The 16,684-nt window shown below is 42.8% G+C and overlaps 1 protein-coding gene and 1 pseudogene across 1 annotated transcript in view; one reads left to right on the forward strand and one right to left on the reverse strand.

Annotated features, from left to right (window-relative positions):
- The window catches only part of TIPARP (TCDD inducible poly(ADP-ribose) polymerase), a 28,310-nt gene extending 20,230 nt beyond the window's left edge, over positions 1 to 8,080 (forward strand). The window contains exons 3-6 of the mRNA XM_066621615.1: positions 1,995 to 2,169; positions 3,766 to 3,947; positions 5,178 to 5,453; positions 7,359 to 8,080. Coding sequence (XP_066477712.1) covers positions 1,995 to 2,169; positions 3,766 to 3,947; positions 5,178 to 5,453; positions 7,359 to 7,806 — 1,081 coding nt within the window. The 3' untranslated portion in view covers positions 7,807 to 8,080. The remainder of the gene's footprint in view (positions 1 to 1,994; positions 2,170 to 3,765; positions 3,948 to 5,177; positions 5,454 to 7,358) is intronic.
- Positions 8,081 to 11,285: 3,205 nt separating this feature from the next.
- On the reverse strand, positions 11,286 to 11,402 carry LOC136646370 (5S ribosomal RNA; annotated as a pseudogene).
- Between the last annotated feature and the right edge of the window lie 5,282 nt (positions 11,403 to 16,684).

Here is a 16,684-nt window from a genome sequence, read left to right on the forward strand (position 1 = left end):
GATTGGAACAGATAGATCTCTGCTTGTCACAAGTAGGTGTACATTTGTCACGTAAAGGTACAAAGGTGTTTCTCTCTGGAAACTTCTGCACAGGCTCCTGATGAGTCCATGAATGTGATTGGGTTTGTTGGCTAGAAATCTACAGGTAGAGATGGGTGAAACAGTTTGATTTTCATAGATTTCAGTGTTAGAAGAGCAGAAAGTGGTATGTATTTTTATTCATTATCGCCAAAAAACCATCTCTGTAGGTTAAACATGCAAAGGTTTTGTTCCAGTTATTGCAGTTTGAGGGTATTGTCTTTCTTTCCTTTCCCCAAACTACTGGAATACACAGTCACTGCCTCTGTTCACCCTCTGCTGTTCTTGATAATTACCAACTTAAAGTACAATCCATCTCTCACTTTTAACAGTTGTGGATAAGTAGGATGGAGCTTGAGGTCTTGCAGTAGAAGTGAGGAAAGGGGCTTGCAGCATTGCCCACTTTCCTTTATAGAAGAACTAATTCTTAAGGCTGGGAGTGCAGCATTATGGAGGGTGTTTTGGCTGCCTTTTTCTCAGGAAATGGCACTTTTGCCGAGAATGTTGTGTGCATTGTTTGCTCTGCCTTACTGTATACCTGAACTCTACCTTGTTAAATCTTATAATTCTCCCCTTGCTGTAAATGGTAGCTTAATATCTTGCAGGCTTTTGCGAGGTAAAGTTGGTAGAGGTGGGGGCATGTATACCTGGTTCTTCTGACTTAGAGTATTGCATCCAAATGATAACTAAAAAGCTCAACAGTAGTTAAGAGTCTGCACAGTTCAGGGCAAGTGGAAGCTGTATAACCTCAGAGGAGAATGCATGAGAGAGTGAAGGAAAAGGGAGTAGATCACTCTAGGACAGTTCTCTGGTATACTGTCTAGAGCAGTGTTTCTCAAACTGTGGGTGAGGACCCACTAGGTCAGCCGTAAGCCAATTACAGGTGGGTGGCATAGCACCTAGCTCAACCTCCATTGAAAATTCAGGGTATAGAGCTGCTGGGCAGGGCGGATTCCCAGTGGGAGAGAGGTGTGGTGCTTTGCTCTGAATAGGTGGGAAGATGGGATGCTGGAAAGGAGGGAGGGCTGTACGGTTGGAGAAGGATCCGGGTCTGCATTCTGCTTTGACTTCTGAACTGGAATGTCTGAATTCAGAGCTATGCAAAATAGCAGCATGAGTGTACTATGTAATGGAACCGTAGGCTTCAAATGTAAGCTGAGATCAGCCAAAATTGCTATAACTTCTGGCTATGACATCACTTCCAGATTGATGTCACTTCCAGTGGGTCCCAACAGCAACGTTTTTTGTCATTCTAAAAAGTGGGCCCCAGTGCTAGAAAGTTTTGAAAACCACTGTTTTAGAGCAGGGCTTTCTAAACACTGGCCTGTGGACTGGATCTAGGATTTAGAAAAAGCCCCCTCCTGGTGAGTGGTACTTACTGTTCTGTCATGGCACCATGCTTTTTCAACCTGATCCTGGCACAAGGGGCTCTGGTCAGTTGTGTCTGCCCAGACATCCTGTTGCACAGCCTTCTGGGATGCTGGGCAGTAGATGTGACTGCCCAGACCACCCCTGTGCCAAGATCGACTTGAAAGAAATGCGGTGCCATGGCAGAACGGTAAGCTGTGCTTGGGATGGAGATGACTTTTTTGAGACATAGCTGTCTCCAGTATGGAGATTGCTGGTCTAGAGTAGTTGAAGCTGGCCATCTTTTTGAAAACACAAGATTCCGTTCTTTTGTATCTAGGGTTGGTATTGCTCAAAGTGGAGCAAGGATAGGCAAATTCAACTTGGCCTTAATCTGCCTACTCTAACTAGCCTGTTTGGTGGTCTTGTCTCTCTTCCCACACAGAACTTGGTCAAGTTCAGTCTGCAGACAGCAGAATTGGTGAACTTGGTCCTGCTGAAATGATGCAGCTCCCAATCTGTTCTTGAGTTACCTGCATGCATAACACTGTTCTTTTCTTCTTCCCCAGTGGCCATGAATTTTTAGTAGACTTGAATGGATTGAATTTCTATGATACAACGGAATTTGACCAATTGAGAAGACTATCCACACCTTTGTGTTCAAGCACCAATGCCAACTCTAACTACTACACAATTTGGAAGTACTTCTGCAGGGATCATTTTGGCTGGAGAGAATATTCAGAGGTGGGTTTCCTGCATACAGATTGCCAGGATTATGCCCCCAACACTGGGGAAGACAAAAGCTCAAATCTCTACCCAGTCATGAAGCTTGCTGGTTGACCTTGGTCACATTGGGAGGAGAAATGAAAATAAGTGCTCTATACATTGCCAAGTGCTATAGAAAGTAGTAGTAGTTGGCAACCTTCAGTCTCGAAAGACTATGGTATCACCTCTGGATGGTGGTTCTGGAACAGCGTCTAGTGTGGCTGAAAAGGCCGATTCGGGAGTGACAATCCCTTCCACACTGGGAGCAAGTGCAGTCTGTCCCTGGCCTGTCTCCCTGGCTATGGGCCTTCCTTCTTTGCCTCTTCGCCTCAGACTGTTGGCCAAGTGTCTCTTCAAACTGGGAAAGGCCATGTTGCACAGCCTGCCTCCAAGCGGGCCGCTCAGAGGCCAGGGTTTCCCACTTGTTGAGGTCCACTCCTAAGGCCTTCAGATCCCTCTTGCAGATGCTATAGAAAGTAATATCCGGATTACATGAAAAATGCTTTTCAAGGAAATTGACCATATATAGGCTAGAGATTTACAGCTGAAGACTTGGTCAGTTATTTCAATCCTGCCTGTGAAGATCAGTCTTTCATTCCTTTCTGCAGCTCTAGTTCCACTTCTTATTTGCTCTCCCCCTTATCTTTTTCTTTCTTTCCCCTCTCAGACTTATCCTTCCTATAACTCTTCTATCCTGCTTCTCTTGGGCTGCTGCCTCTTTCTTTAGTTCCCTACCTCATCTGCTGTACTTGCCTCGTCTCTTCAACTTGAATCTAGAATTCAAGCCACTGTACTAATGTCGGTCAGAAGTCCTTCTTACCTGCTTCTTCCCTTCTATGATAAGGTCTTTCAACCCCAAAGACTCCCAAAGGCTGCATCATTCTCTTGAATGATGAAAATCCCTTGGTGCATTACCCAATAAGATACTGGGTGGAGTGATTGCTGCAAAATCCATATATGTTCCCAGAAAACTACACCTTGTGGTATTTTTTATTGGCAGCATTTTAATGTTCTCCACAATGCTAACCATCTACTTTCATGAAATATTTTTAAATGGTGCATGTTTTTCTCTAGAGAGAGCGCTAATCTTTTTTTGCTCATTTACAGTGACATTCATTTGAGAAACAAAATGAGAAATGATAATCTTGCAGAGTTGCATGCATTCAGAAGCTCCTCTATGAACAATCAGTTTAGGAATGTTAAAGTTAAGGAACGCTTTCAGCCCCAACTTCATTTTGAAACCAATGCTGCTGATTATGGAAGCCCCTCAGGAGCTTCACTGTAGAGGCTCTGTAGTGAAATTGACAGTGCTCTGAGTGAATCTGACAGCCCTTGGAATGAAACTGGCAGGCTGAGACTTCCAATGTTCTGAGTGGATCAGAGCACATGGGCATTGCTGTACTTGGAAACACATTGTGTTCCAGGGGGTGTGTGTTGTAAGTAGGAGAGCTTCTGGACTGGTGCCTAGTGCTATTGCAAGTAATATATGGTGTTTTTATATGAAATATCAAAAAGTGTAGAAAATGAAGTGTGGTGGCTTTGATCAAGTGGACTTTTTTTCTCTTGTTTAAACAGCCTGTTGTAAGATTGATAGAAGAAGCCAATTGCCGAGGATTGGCTGAGGTTCGCTTTGTTACATGGCACAATCGCTACATCTTGAACATTAAGGATGGTTTCCAGCAAAATGCATGTTTTCGAAGAGAAATCAAGGGGAGACCTCTCTTCCGTTCCTGTGTGATCCTAATGCCATGCCTACTGTAAGTAATGGAAACTTCTGCGTATTATGGAAGACTTCCCTATGTTAAAGTATCACATTCATGCAGGGTAATCATGTGATTTCATTAGGAGTTTGGCATATCCACTTTAGTTTCAGCAGGTGTGGGTGAATCTAACTCAGGAGTCTCCAAACCCCAGGCCAGAGGCCAGATGTGGCCCACGGCGAGCCTCTGTTTGGCCCACGGGCAGCCTCTGATCTCCTGAGAGTCTCTGGCCCAGTTGACCAAACACAACCAGAGTTGTGCTTATGGGGTGGGAGGTTCAATTAAGTGTGTGCTTTATTTCTCGGGCTGTGTTGGTGCTTGGAGAAATCCTTGACGTTTGAACCCATTCATTTATTCACTCATCTAAGTTCCATCTCTAATGTATTTACTTAAATTTTGTATTTAATTTTTTTCTGACCCTCGACACTGTGCCAGGTATTTGATGCGGCCCTAAGTCAAAAAGTTTAGAGACCCCAATCTAACTGAATAGATGTAATGGTGTGATTTGGGGGGGGGGGGTGATCATGAAACAAAAACACAACACCTCTTTTGGCATGTCTTATTTTTGTAAAATAAACAAAACCCAAAATCTGTCAAAAGAATTGAGTGACCTGAAAATCTAAATTTGAACTGGGGGTCCATGGGTAATGACTGGTGCATCTGCTGACAGTATACCACTTATATCACCTACTTAGTACACCTTTAAAATGATTTATGAAAAATGCACCATTGGAATAAAAACACAACACTGCTTTCTGCACTTTCCTCCTGGGTGGGAATGAAAACTGCAAAACAATAAAAACATATTCATCTAACGAGAAGTGTTCTCAATGTTAAGCTACAATTTAAGTAAAATACTTGAGTAGATGTTGGCACCCACAGTATTCTCCCATTGAGCCAGATGCAAGGGAGGGCAACAGAATGCAGGTCTCTTGTTGTCTTGTGTGCTCTCTGGGGCATTGGTGGGCCACTGTGAGATACAGGAAGCTGGACTAGATGGGTCTATGGCCTGATCCTGCATGGCTTTTATGCTCTTATGAGCTGCCCTGGCTGTCTTTTAAAAAAAATGTCTAATGGAGCTACAATTCTATCAAACTTTTGTTTTCAGAAAATAGCCCTCAGGATGTATAAATAAACCACCTGAGTATAATTTCTCCCCTAGCACACAATTTATTTAGATTGTCATATGAACCTGTTCTCATCTTCTTTTATTTCTTCACAAACTAGAACTCTTGGTGGCAACCTTTCAGTACCTGCGGTACCAAATGAATCCATCTCCAATCATGTTTTGTCACCAACTGCTGTTACCTCCCCAAACTTCTATCCTGAAACTTGGATTAACATGGACCCGGTTCAGGACTTCATTCAAGTGCCTGTTTCAAAGGACGACAAAAGCTACAGAACCATTTATAATCTCTTTCATAAGACTGTGCCAGAAACCAAATACAGAATTTTGAAAATCCTGCGAGTTCAAAACCAGTTTTTGTGGGAGAAATACAAGAGGTGAGCCAAGGTTTAGAAATGTCCTTTTATTAATTGCGTTCCTTCTGTTTTTTTATGGGAAAAAGTTGTTGGAGGGCCAGTTGTGAAATGTGGCTTTGTTACTAAAACAAGGTAGATCAAACCTGGTTCTTAAAAATGGGTAGCAGTTGCATCAAGTTGGATCTACTCTGAAGATACAAGTATTTGGTGGTTTAACTCCTGCTGAATACTGAAATAAGCCCAGAACTAAACTGTACAAAGATTTATTCTGTTGGCAAAAGGGAAAATATGTTGGCCAGGGTCCATTTTATGGGCACACTGACTCCACTTTTGTGCTTACTTCAGTGGCTACTAGGTCCATTGCTGGGCTCAGTTCAAAGTCCAGGTTCTCAAGCTCTAAAAAAAGCCTGGTGCCAAGATGGCTAAGGAATTCTCTTCTCCCGTGTGATCCTACTGTTTACGGAGATTGGTGGGAAAGGCCTTGTTTGTTCAGCAAGTTTTTGCTTTTGACACTTGTTGTTTGTGTTTACTGTCTGAGTTAGGGCTCTCCTAATACTCCTATTTGTTGCTGTTTTGAGATGTTAACGGTTGTGCATTGTGTTCATTTTATTTGAAGGCAGCTGCCTTGTCTGCTCTGTCTATTGAGTGGACAGGTGGAACAAAAAGTTCATAATAGTGTATGAGAAGTTCTTTTGTTGGACCTGAGTAGCTTAGGGGTTCCATAGTCAGCAGTTGCTTCCTTTGGATGGATCTAAGTGTTGAGAAAAGAACAGGAGTGGCTTCATTGCAGTCCCAGTAATAGGTTTGCACATGATCTGTGCAGCATCACAGAGAGGTGGAGCAAATGGAAGCCCTCTTACTTTCTTCTGTTGCTGAACTTGAGCTTATTGTTGTGGGGGTGAGAGGGCTAAACGCTTGCAGACTGGTCCAAAATGGCCTTCCTATTTCATTGCCTCATGTGCAAGTGGTGTGGTGGGAATATTATTGGTGGTAGTGGGAATATTGAGGGAGGTCAAATTGGATAGCGGCAGCAGTGGTACTTCTCCTGTTGGAACATTTTTTCCCCAGAAGTCCCTCATAACTGTATATCCATCAACTGTAGTGCAGATGTAAGGGGATTCTGGGAAATAAAAGATGGCAGCCACTGGAAGGTACACTCCCATTGAAATGAGCAGTGGAATCAAGCAGGGGGAGGCTTTACCTCCCCTCCACAACTTCCAACTTTGAGCCAAAAGTTCTATTTGAAACCCCTACAGGGTTGTTGGGAGCACTTTAACTTGTTGCGCGGAAGGGGGGAAGGCAGCATCATGATCCCCAGGGGTGGGAGGGGGTTTTCCACTTACCTGCCACCAGCACTGCAGTCCTAGGGGATCTGGGGAATCCTCTGCAGCACTGCCCATGCCTCCATAAGTCTAAAAAAAGAGAAAAATGGTCACTTCGGTTTCATCATGAAACCCCATAGAAACCTGTTTCTGCAGGCTGGGGAGCCCTGCTGATGCTCGCGCGGGGCTCCCCGCACCCTGGGATGCTGCTGCAGGGACTGGTGAGTACATCCAGTTCCTGCAGCCTCCCTGAGCGATGTGATCCTGGGGATCTTGTTGCTGCTTCTCCCTCCCCTCTCCTGCAAGTACTTACTGCGCTTTTCAAACTCCCGGAGAGTTTGAAAACTGCACCCTTAAGGACATCAGAGCAGCAACCTAGGGGTGAAGGTTAGAATCCCTATGGCTTTAGTACCCTCAGCACATTCTTGAGGCCTCTAATTCCCACACACACAGCATGAAGAAGCATTTTCTGGCTTTTTTCCCAGATCAACTCAAGGATCTGATAACTGACATTTGTGCTAACTGACATTTGCTCTTATGAATATGCTCAGTGATACTTAACATTTGAAGGTTCATGTTTCTTTGTGTTGGGTTTTTTTTCCAGGAAAAAGGAATATATGTCTAAAAAGATGACAGGACTTGACAAGATAATGAATGAAAGACACTTGTTTCATGGGACCTCACAGGATGTGGTTGATGGAATCTGCAAGCACAACTTTGACCCTCGGGTGTGTGGGAAGCATGCCACCATGTACGGGCAAGGCAGTTACTTTGCCCGGAAGGCAAGCTACTCGCACAACTTCTCCAAGCGATCACCCAAAGGAATCCATTACATGTTTCTGGCCAAAGTATTGACAGGAAGATACACTGTTGGCAACCACACCATGAGGAGACCTCCCCCAGTGAACCCTGGGAGCATCACCAGTGACCTGTATGACTCTTGTGTGGACAACTATTTTGAGCCTCAGATCTTTGTCATTTTCAATGACGATCAGAGCTACCCCTATTTTGTTATCCAGTATGAAGAAGTTAGTAACACTGTTGTGATCTGAAAAAAAGAAAATGTTTCATGTTGCTGAGTTGTTGTTGTTAAACTTTTAACCTGATGTTTGTAGAATGGACCTCGTTGTGAGGAAGGAAAAACAGATGAAATTTTTAATAAAGATAACTGAGGGAAAGGGGAGGGAAAATTTAAAAAAAAGACCAATTGTGCACTTGCTATTATGTGCAAATTGTAAATATTTTTCCATTGTTTATAGCTGAAAAAACCCTGTGCCTTTTGTTATAAACACTATTTATGTTAATAAACTTAATGTTTAAAAGATACATATTTGGTGAGTGTCTAGTATGAACTGGCTGGGTGGGTTTTGCTTCATTCTAGGGTTGCCAACTTTTTTATCATGTTCCTGTACTTTGATCAACTGCTTCGTCTGTAGTCATGATGCCCCTACCATGGAATTTTCTGCAGATCAAGCTGCTGTTCAGTGTGCAAGAGCAATCTAGGCTAACCCTGAGAGCTAACCCTGGTAGCCAATCCTACTTCAGGTCATTTCCATATGAAACTAAGGGGCAGAATTGGTATACTTGGGGGTGGAAGATGACCTGTATCTCATCTGTAGAGATGAAACCAGTGCAAATGTTCTGGCAAAAACAGCCTTTCCCAATTATCAAAGGCCGGGTGTGCAGTTTAGACTACTTCCCATAAAACACCTTGGGTTGTTTTTTTTTTTTGTTTTTTTGGTGCTGGTGTTACTACAGCAGTCGCACCCCATACAGATCAATGGTGTGCACTAGTATGTCAATGGTTATATCAGAAATCCCTCCTTGCTGTATATAAATATTTGTGTACAGCTTGCTTAGACTGAGCAAGACACGAGGGAGGGTTTTAGTAGAGAACATTGACAGCAAAAAGGTAAAACTGTTCTTGGTGCCCTTCATTTCCCCCCTTGAAACCTGTTAGAGGAAAAACTATTGAATGCAGCCTTGGAGTTGCATGCATGAAAGAATCTGTGCCCAAGAGTGAAACTGCATACCCTCAAGGAAAAGAGCCATTTATGTTGGTGTGGTGTTTCTCTGATACAGTCCTAAGCTGCAGACTGCCAGCATCCATTGGACTTCACAGTCATGAGCTTTCGGAATAAGAAAAGAACATCTTGTGGATAGCAGATCCAGAAAGGAGGAACTTGGTGCAAACTTTGCTTGCATTGGGCATAAACTTATGCATGTTCAGCCACATGTTTCCAGGAATTCCAGCATTCCAGGAATGCTGCAGGGAAGCTTGTGCCTCTTTGCTAAACCCCCTGATAGTCGCAATAAAACTTGGAAATGGAGCCCTAATCAATGAGTCCAGATGGGACCACATGTGGACTGCATTTCCAGCACATCCTGGGACATATCCCAGAAACAACAGCTGGTGTACACATAATCCAATCCTATTTAATCAAGAACTAATTTTGGGTTTTCACTGTTGCACGCATCTTTAATATTCAGTATGCTCTAACCTTCCAAGATGTAGTGATATTGAACATGGCCCTCTCTCTGCCTCACTGAAAATGATTCAACCAAACTGATTAATTTGGAATCTTTACCAGATTCGTCATTGTCGAGGTCCACACATGTCCCACCAAAAATAAAGTACTGTACTTGTTGGGAGGGGATTTCTGTTTCTGTTTAAACCACAGGCTCACTTGTGTGCTTTAGCCCTTGGCTGTGGAGCTGCTTTTCCTTCCTGTTTTAAAATATTTATAGCCCACCTTTCCCCTCAACTTTAGGGCACTCAAAGAATCTAAAAAACATGAGACAACCAAAACCAAGAATTGATGGCATAACTAGAAGCTCAGGGACAAAAGAGATTATAAGAATAGAGGCTACTGAAACAACTACAGAGGAAAGCTGAACAGGAATGGAAAGTTTTTGGCTTTGTGGGCAACAGTTCAAATGGGAAGGAATTCTGTAATTGCGATGTCACTTCAGAGAAGGCCCTGTTCCTTGTTGCTACCAGTCTGACCTTGGCCAGAGGCAGCACTTGCACCAGGAACCCCTCAGGTGATGTCATCTCAAATGATCCCTTAAATATCTGGCCCCAAACTGTAAAGGGCTTAAAGGTCAAAACCAGCCCCTTGCATTATGTCCAGAACTGGCATGTGTAGAGGTTGGACAAAGTCAAATCAACAGTTCCAAGTTGATGATTTTAAAAACGCTTTAAGTTTCAATTCTAAAATGGTAGTTTGGCTGCAATCCTATCTAGCAATGTTTCTCAAACTTTGGGTTGGGACCCACTAGGTGGGTTGCCAGCCAATTTCAGGTGGGCCCCCATTCATTTCAATGTTTTATTTTTAATATATTAGACTTGAAACTACCATGGTATGTGACTGCATTTGGGGAAATGTTATAGACCTGTCCTGTTAACAAGCTGCTACGTATATTCTTTTAACGATGATAGTAAATGGGACTTACGCCTGGGTAAGTGTGGGTAGGATTGCAACCCCAGATTGTTAAAAATTTTCCTGCCTGATGATGTCACTTCTAGTCTTGACACCACTTCCGGTGGATCCTGACAGATTCTCATTCTACAAAGTGGGTCCCTGTGCTAAATGTGTGAGAACCACTGCTATACAGGATTGTATAACTGAACACACTGGAACTTTCTTCTGAGTAGTCATGCCTAGGATTGCAGTTGGCCTTCTTTCAATGTTTTATCAGGCTGTCATTCCTCCGATATCTTTTGTTGTCTTTATGATGAAAAAGGAGACAACTTGTGCAGTCCTCATCATTATGGAAGTGAATATGTAGAGCTGCTGCCTTCAGCTGAGTAATGCATTTTCAGCCATGCACTAATGAGCACTGCTGCACTCTTGGCAGGCTCACTGCATCATGGATCAATCCCACTACAGCAATGCAGGTGCTGAAGGAAGGTTATGCAGAGCTAATGCACCAAAATGCTTTCCTTACTCGGAAGGGCACCCCAGAGAAAAGTGTGTGCTTGGTTCTACTTCATTTTCAAGTGCAGTCACAGCCACACACTTGACTTTATAGGACCTAGACACTTTGGTCTAGGAGCACAGGATTGCAGTAGGATAGCAAATAGCATGAGGCCAACAACAAGCCCCTCTCATTCTCTGCTCCACCCTGACCTATGATCTTGCGTGGCAGAATTCATGTGGCAAACAACCCCATCTGTTGGCTGAGAGTGAACAGAAGTGGCTTTTCACACAAGATTGTGTAACCTAGATAAACTGAGATCAAAAGAAGGAGATGGGAAGTCCCAAGTCAAAATCTTATATCAGCCATGAATTCTTGTGAGTGCTCTTAAGGTTAGCCCCTATACCTCCACTTCTGCCTGCTCTCCTGAAATGGAAATAACAATGCTGACCTATTCTATAGGCTTGTTGTTAGGAGTGCTGAGGCAATGTTTGTGATGTATTTTGAAAAAGTTAAGCGACAGCAAGGTTATTATCCTACTGTACCTGGGATCTGCTCATCATAGGCCTAGCCTGGTTGGCAACCTTCAGTCTCGAAAGACTATGGTATAAGCCTACAGCACCCGGTATTCCCAAGCGGTCTCCCATCCAAGTACTAACCAGGCCTGACCCTGCTTAGCTTCCGAGATCAGACAAGATCAGGGATGTGCAGGGTAACAGGTGTAGCATGGGAAACACTCTAGTGTTTTTTGTTTTTTTTTACCTGTACCCTTCTTTCTTTTTCTCCTTTGCTTTCTCCAACTCTCCATCCCTTGCTTTTTTCCTATTCTCTTTTTTTCCTATTCTTTTTTTCCCTTAAAAAATAATAAGTAAAATGGTGATGGTGCATCTAGTATGAACCACCTTGGGCCACAGTATACTATATACCAGTGTTTCTCAAACTGTGGGTCAGGACCCACTAGGTGGGTCGCAAGCCCATTTCAGGTGGGTCCCCATTCATTTCACTGCTATATACGACGGGTATGCACACTATCTATTGTGGGTCACAACCTACTAAGGTTAGATAATTTGTTTCATGACAAATAGCAAAATTAACATATTTAAAAACTTTATCCAGGGCCCTTGTGTTACGTGAAAATCCCCTTTTTCCTTAGTTGTGATTTTATATCTAGTTACAGGCCAAATTTCTCACAGGCCCAATTTCCAAAAATCCTGGTAAAGTCACAAGTTTACACAGCCTCCACCTCTCCATGCACACAGCATGGGAGGAAGACTCCCAGCAACAAAGTCTAAAGAGTAAATCGTTGCTTAAGTGTCTCCTAGTGTCGTATTGTTTAACTTAATCACTGCTTATTGTGTAAGTTCCCCTAGCTAGGAAGCCAACCATTAGACGCATTGAATTTCGCTGATAAGGGACATCCTGACCCCAAACACCCTGGTGGGTGGCAGTTTTCCCCCAGCTCAGCGCCCAGCCCAGCTCTGGGTCAGCAAAAACCCTTTTAAGAGAAGGCTGCAATGTGCTCTCTCTCTCTCTCTCTCTCTCTCTCTCTCTCTCCAAGGACACAACACATCTGTGTTGTGAGGGTCCTCCATAGGACTTTCCACCCCCCCCCCCCATCCAACTGCTTTTCAGGACAGGTAACTATATGCGTCTGGAACTCTTTCCCTTCTTCTTTCCCACCTATTTCTCCCCTTCTCTCCCCATCTTTAGTTAGCAACGGGTTTAGCAGACCAGGGACCCCTAAAATCCTTCCCTACAAATTTCCCTTTTCCTGATTTCCTCAGATGCACCAAATACTGCTCACATGCAACCACCATAAGTTAGGTACACTCGATACAAGTACTAGAAACATATCATTTTTCCATGTGCATTATGTTTACCTGTGTGCTTTTGTAATAAAAATCTAATCTTGTATTAAAAAGTTCTCTCTCTCTCTCTCTCTCTCTGTCTCCTCCTTAAGCTAAAAAAGGAATTTCTCCGCATTACGCCGTCTTGTTATCCAGCCTGCGATCCTGAGGTTCCAATAAGGGCACTGTAATTATTCCCCTATATAAAGCAGCCCTTTTGGTAACACTTGTAACATGAGATCCTAAGCTGTGTAGCTTGCTTAGCTTATACATAAATCTGGCCCTGCCTGCCATCCAAATGGTAGTTTCAGATGGGAACAGAAAACTTGTATGTCACTGACACTCAAGTCTTTTCCTAGATATGTTGGGTTAATAGCTTGCCAGCCTCTCAGTTATTTTTTTTGTTCGCACAACCACACACATTAGCAATCATCAGCTATCGTGTTCTTTTTGTTGATTATGTCACAGTTTTGTGCACAGTAACAACAGAACTTAATTCTGAATAAATGCACTGCACAGGAGTATTGAAGTTCCTTGCTTTGCTGATGGCATGACTGAGCTAAACGAGCAGTGCAGGAAGTAATACCAGGAAAAAAATGTGAGTATAAATTTGAGTGGGTTTTTGTCCAGTAGTTCCTTGTTTGACCTGTGCCACCCAAGCTGACCCCACTACTCATCTAGCCAGCCGTTTGGACTACCGGGAAGCATCTCAGTCCTTGCATGGCAGGCTAGAGTCAAGCAGAAAGAATTGCGGTCCCCTCTTTCCCTTGGTTTGGCCCCATCCTTTAATCATGCATCTAATTATTTTTATACATTAACCAATCCGTTACATAGACGAGCCATTGTGTTAGCTCACCTCAACATTTTCCCCTCGGCAGTTCATTCTGGCCGTTTTTTTAACATTCCATGGGAGAAAAGGCTCTGTCTCTTTTGTCATGAGACTCCTGATTTTTTGTTTCATATACTCTTTCTTTGCCCAGCACACTTTGATATTCGGAATCATTACCTTGATTCTTGGATCCCTTCTGACCTTATCCCCTCTGATATTATTCTCTCCAAGTTTATGAGTGATGTTTGTGATTCCTTAACTGCAGCTGTTGCTGGTTATTTATCCGAGATCCTTAAAGTAACACTGTCAGAATTTAAATAATTCTGGTATCTTGTTTAAATTGTTGAGTGTTATGCAAATTGTCATGTCAATTGTAAAGTACAATTGTTAATCGTTTGATATGCCAATAAAGGTTTCAAGAAGAAGAAGAAGAAGAAGAAGAAGAAGAAGAAGAAGAAGAAGAAGAAGAAGAAGAAGAAGAAGAAGAAGAAGAAGAAGAAGAAGAAGAAGAAGAAGAAGAAGAAGAAGAAGAAGAAGAAGAAGAAGAAGAAGAAGAAGAAGAAGAAGAAGAAGAAGAAGAAGAAGAAGAAGAATAATAATAATAATAATAATAATAATAATAATAATAATAATAATTGCGGTCCTCCCTGCAGGCACTCTTGCAGGAACTGGATAGTAAATGAATGGATTCTTTGGTCCTGTATTATTCTATTCTAGAATCTAAGAGACAACTATATCACCTGCAGCATTAGACAGGCAGCTTTTACTGGTCTGGGCCATTTCAGACTGCAGGTGGACAATCTCATTTCAATCCCTTTCCCATCAATCATGTTTGAATCCCTTTCCCATGTTAAATATTCCCTTTAAACATATCTTAGGCTGCAATCCTAACCACACTTTCCTGAGAGTAAGCCCCACTGAACAAAACAGGACTCACATCTGAGTAGACCTGATTTGGATTGTGCCCTTAGTGTGTTAGGAAATAAGAAGAGTTGCATGCTCCACCTCTGCATTCTGAAGAGGCACAAGCCAGCAACAGGTAGAGCATGTGATTCTGCAGATGATGTACTTCAGTTCTAAAGAGAGCCAACTGGATAGACTGCACACATTCCGAGCTGTACCATTCTTTATCTAGAACAGGGGTCTCCAAACCCTGGCCCGGGGGTCTGATGCAGCCAGCCTCTGATCCCCTGAGAGCCTCTGACCCAGCTGACCAAACACAACCGGAGTTGTGCTTATGAGGTGAAAGAATGGGGGTTCATTTAAGTGTGTGCTTTATTTCTTGGTCTGTGCTGGTGCTTAGAGAAATCCTTAGCATTTGAGCCCATTCATTTATCATCTAAGTTCCATTTCTAATGTATTTGTTTAAATTTTATTATTTAATTTTTTTCCCTGGCCCTTGGCACTGTACCAGATATTTGATGTGGCCCTTTGGTCAAAAAGTTTAGAGACCCCTGATCTAGAACAAGAGGCATCAATTAAGCTGTAGTTTCAAAACACCGGAGAAAACTATTTTAAAAAAAAATTAACAAAACCAATTCAGAAACGATCTAAGATGTTGGCAACCTTCAGTCTCGAAAGACTATGGTATCGCGCTCTGAATGGTGGTTCTGAAACAGCGTCTAGTGTGGCTGAAAAGGCCAATTTGGGAGTGACAATCCCTTCCACACAGGGAGCAAGTGCAGTCTGTCCCTGGTCTGTCTCCCTAGCTATGGGCCTTCCTTCTTTGCCTCTTTGCCTCAGTCTGTTGGCAAAGTGTCTCTTCAAACTGGGAGAGACCATGCTGCACAGCCTGCCTCCAAGCGGGACGCTCAGAGGCCAAGGTTTTCCATCTGCTAAGGTTAATCCTAAGGCTTTCAGTTCCCTTTTGCAGATATCCTTGTATCGCAGCTGTGGTCTACCTGGAGGGCGCTTTCCCTGCACGAGTTCTCCATAGAGGAGAAACAATCTATACTTTAATAAAACATACATTTCTGGTTTCATACAATCATCTGGATCCACTGGACTTAATGGATGTATCTCTTGATGCAGACTGTACTGTATACCTACATCTGCGGCCTCTAGGGATCAGGGCCATATCCAACGTAATTTTCAGATTCTTGCCTCTTCCTCTTGTGCGCAAGTACATTGTTAATTTTATCACATTCTTAACATTCCAAATTCTTTCCTGCTGTTCTATTATTTTTTGAGTTTCCCCCTCCATTCATCCAAAACCAACCCGCACTTAACTGTTATTGCCCCTTCTTTTTGCTTTTAATGACTAGTGCTTTATCTCATGATTCTGCTTGTTGCTTAATATCAGGGAAATCGGTTTGTAATGACCTTTCCAAGAACATCCTAGGCATGTCATGTGTGTACTACTGAGTGCAGAACACCTGGCTGATGTTTTACTGCATTTCTTTTCAGTTCATTTCACTGTTCTGTGCTTTGTTCATAAGATTGGCCTCCATTTCCTCAGTACAGAAAACAGATTGTGTGATAGATGGGTAAACCACCATCAGTAATGATTCTTATCTTCATTTCCCGCACACAAAGGGTACATTCTACACCTTGGAGAAGAAACACTTCACTTTCATTGCAAGAATAAGCCATTTCTCAGTATTCACAGGACGTGATTACTGCAAAAGTTAGATAAGGAGAGAGATTTGTATTTTAGTGGGGAAAACATTTCTTGTCGCAAAGGTTGTTAAAAGTTGAAGGTAAACTTTAATCAGGTTGACTGCTAAAAAGTCTCTTTATCAAAAAGGCTCTGTACAGAATCAGTGCTGTAAAATTACCCACCAGAAATAAATACAGAAGAATCTTAAAGAGTTTTGAATGCATCTAGAGTACAGTGAACCCACAGGGCCAGAATTATAAAACCACTGTGCTGTCATGGGTAGAGTGGTGGATTCAAATCCTTCTCTGTCACGAAGCTCAGTTGATGACCTTTGGACAATCCCCATCTCTCAACCCAATCTACCTCAGAGGGCTGTTGTGAGCATAAAACCATATTTAAAGTATCAATACATTTTGCAGCCCAGAGTGGCTTACAATAGAATACAACATCAAGAATAGAACAGTTTCATGAATAAAATGATGCTCTATCATGACCCACATCTAGTCATGATAGATCATCATTTTAATAAGTGGTGCTAAAAAGTTTGTTTGATGGGATTGGGAAGGGGGGTGGTTTGCATGTGGTCCACAACAACTCCAACTTTTGCCTCAGTGGTCCGCGGTCTCCTATAGGTTTATTATTTATAGAGAAGATTTGTGGTTTGCTGCTTTTGCTGCCAACTGCAGCTGTAGGCGGTCGGTTCTCTACCCACTCTGGTAGTCCATGGGGGACTG

Source organism: Tiliqua scincoides, chromosome 3, assembly GCF_035046505.1.
Source record: "Tiliqua scincoides isolate rTilSci1 chromosome 3, rTilSci1.hap2, whole genome shotgun sequence".
Lineage (NCBI taxonomy): Eukaryota > Metazoa > Chordata > Lepidosauria > Squamata > Scincidae > Tiliqua > Tiliqua scincoides.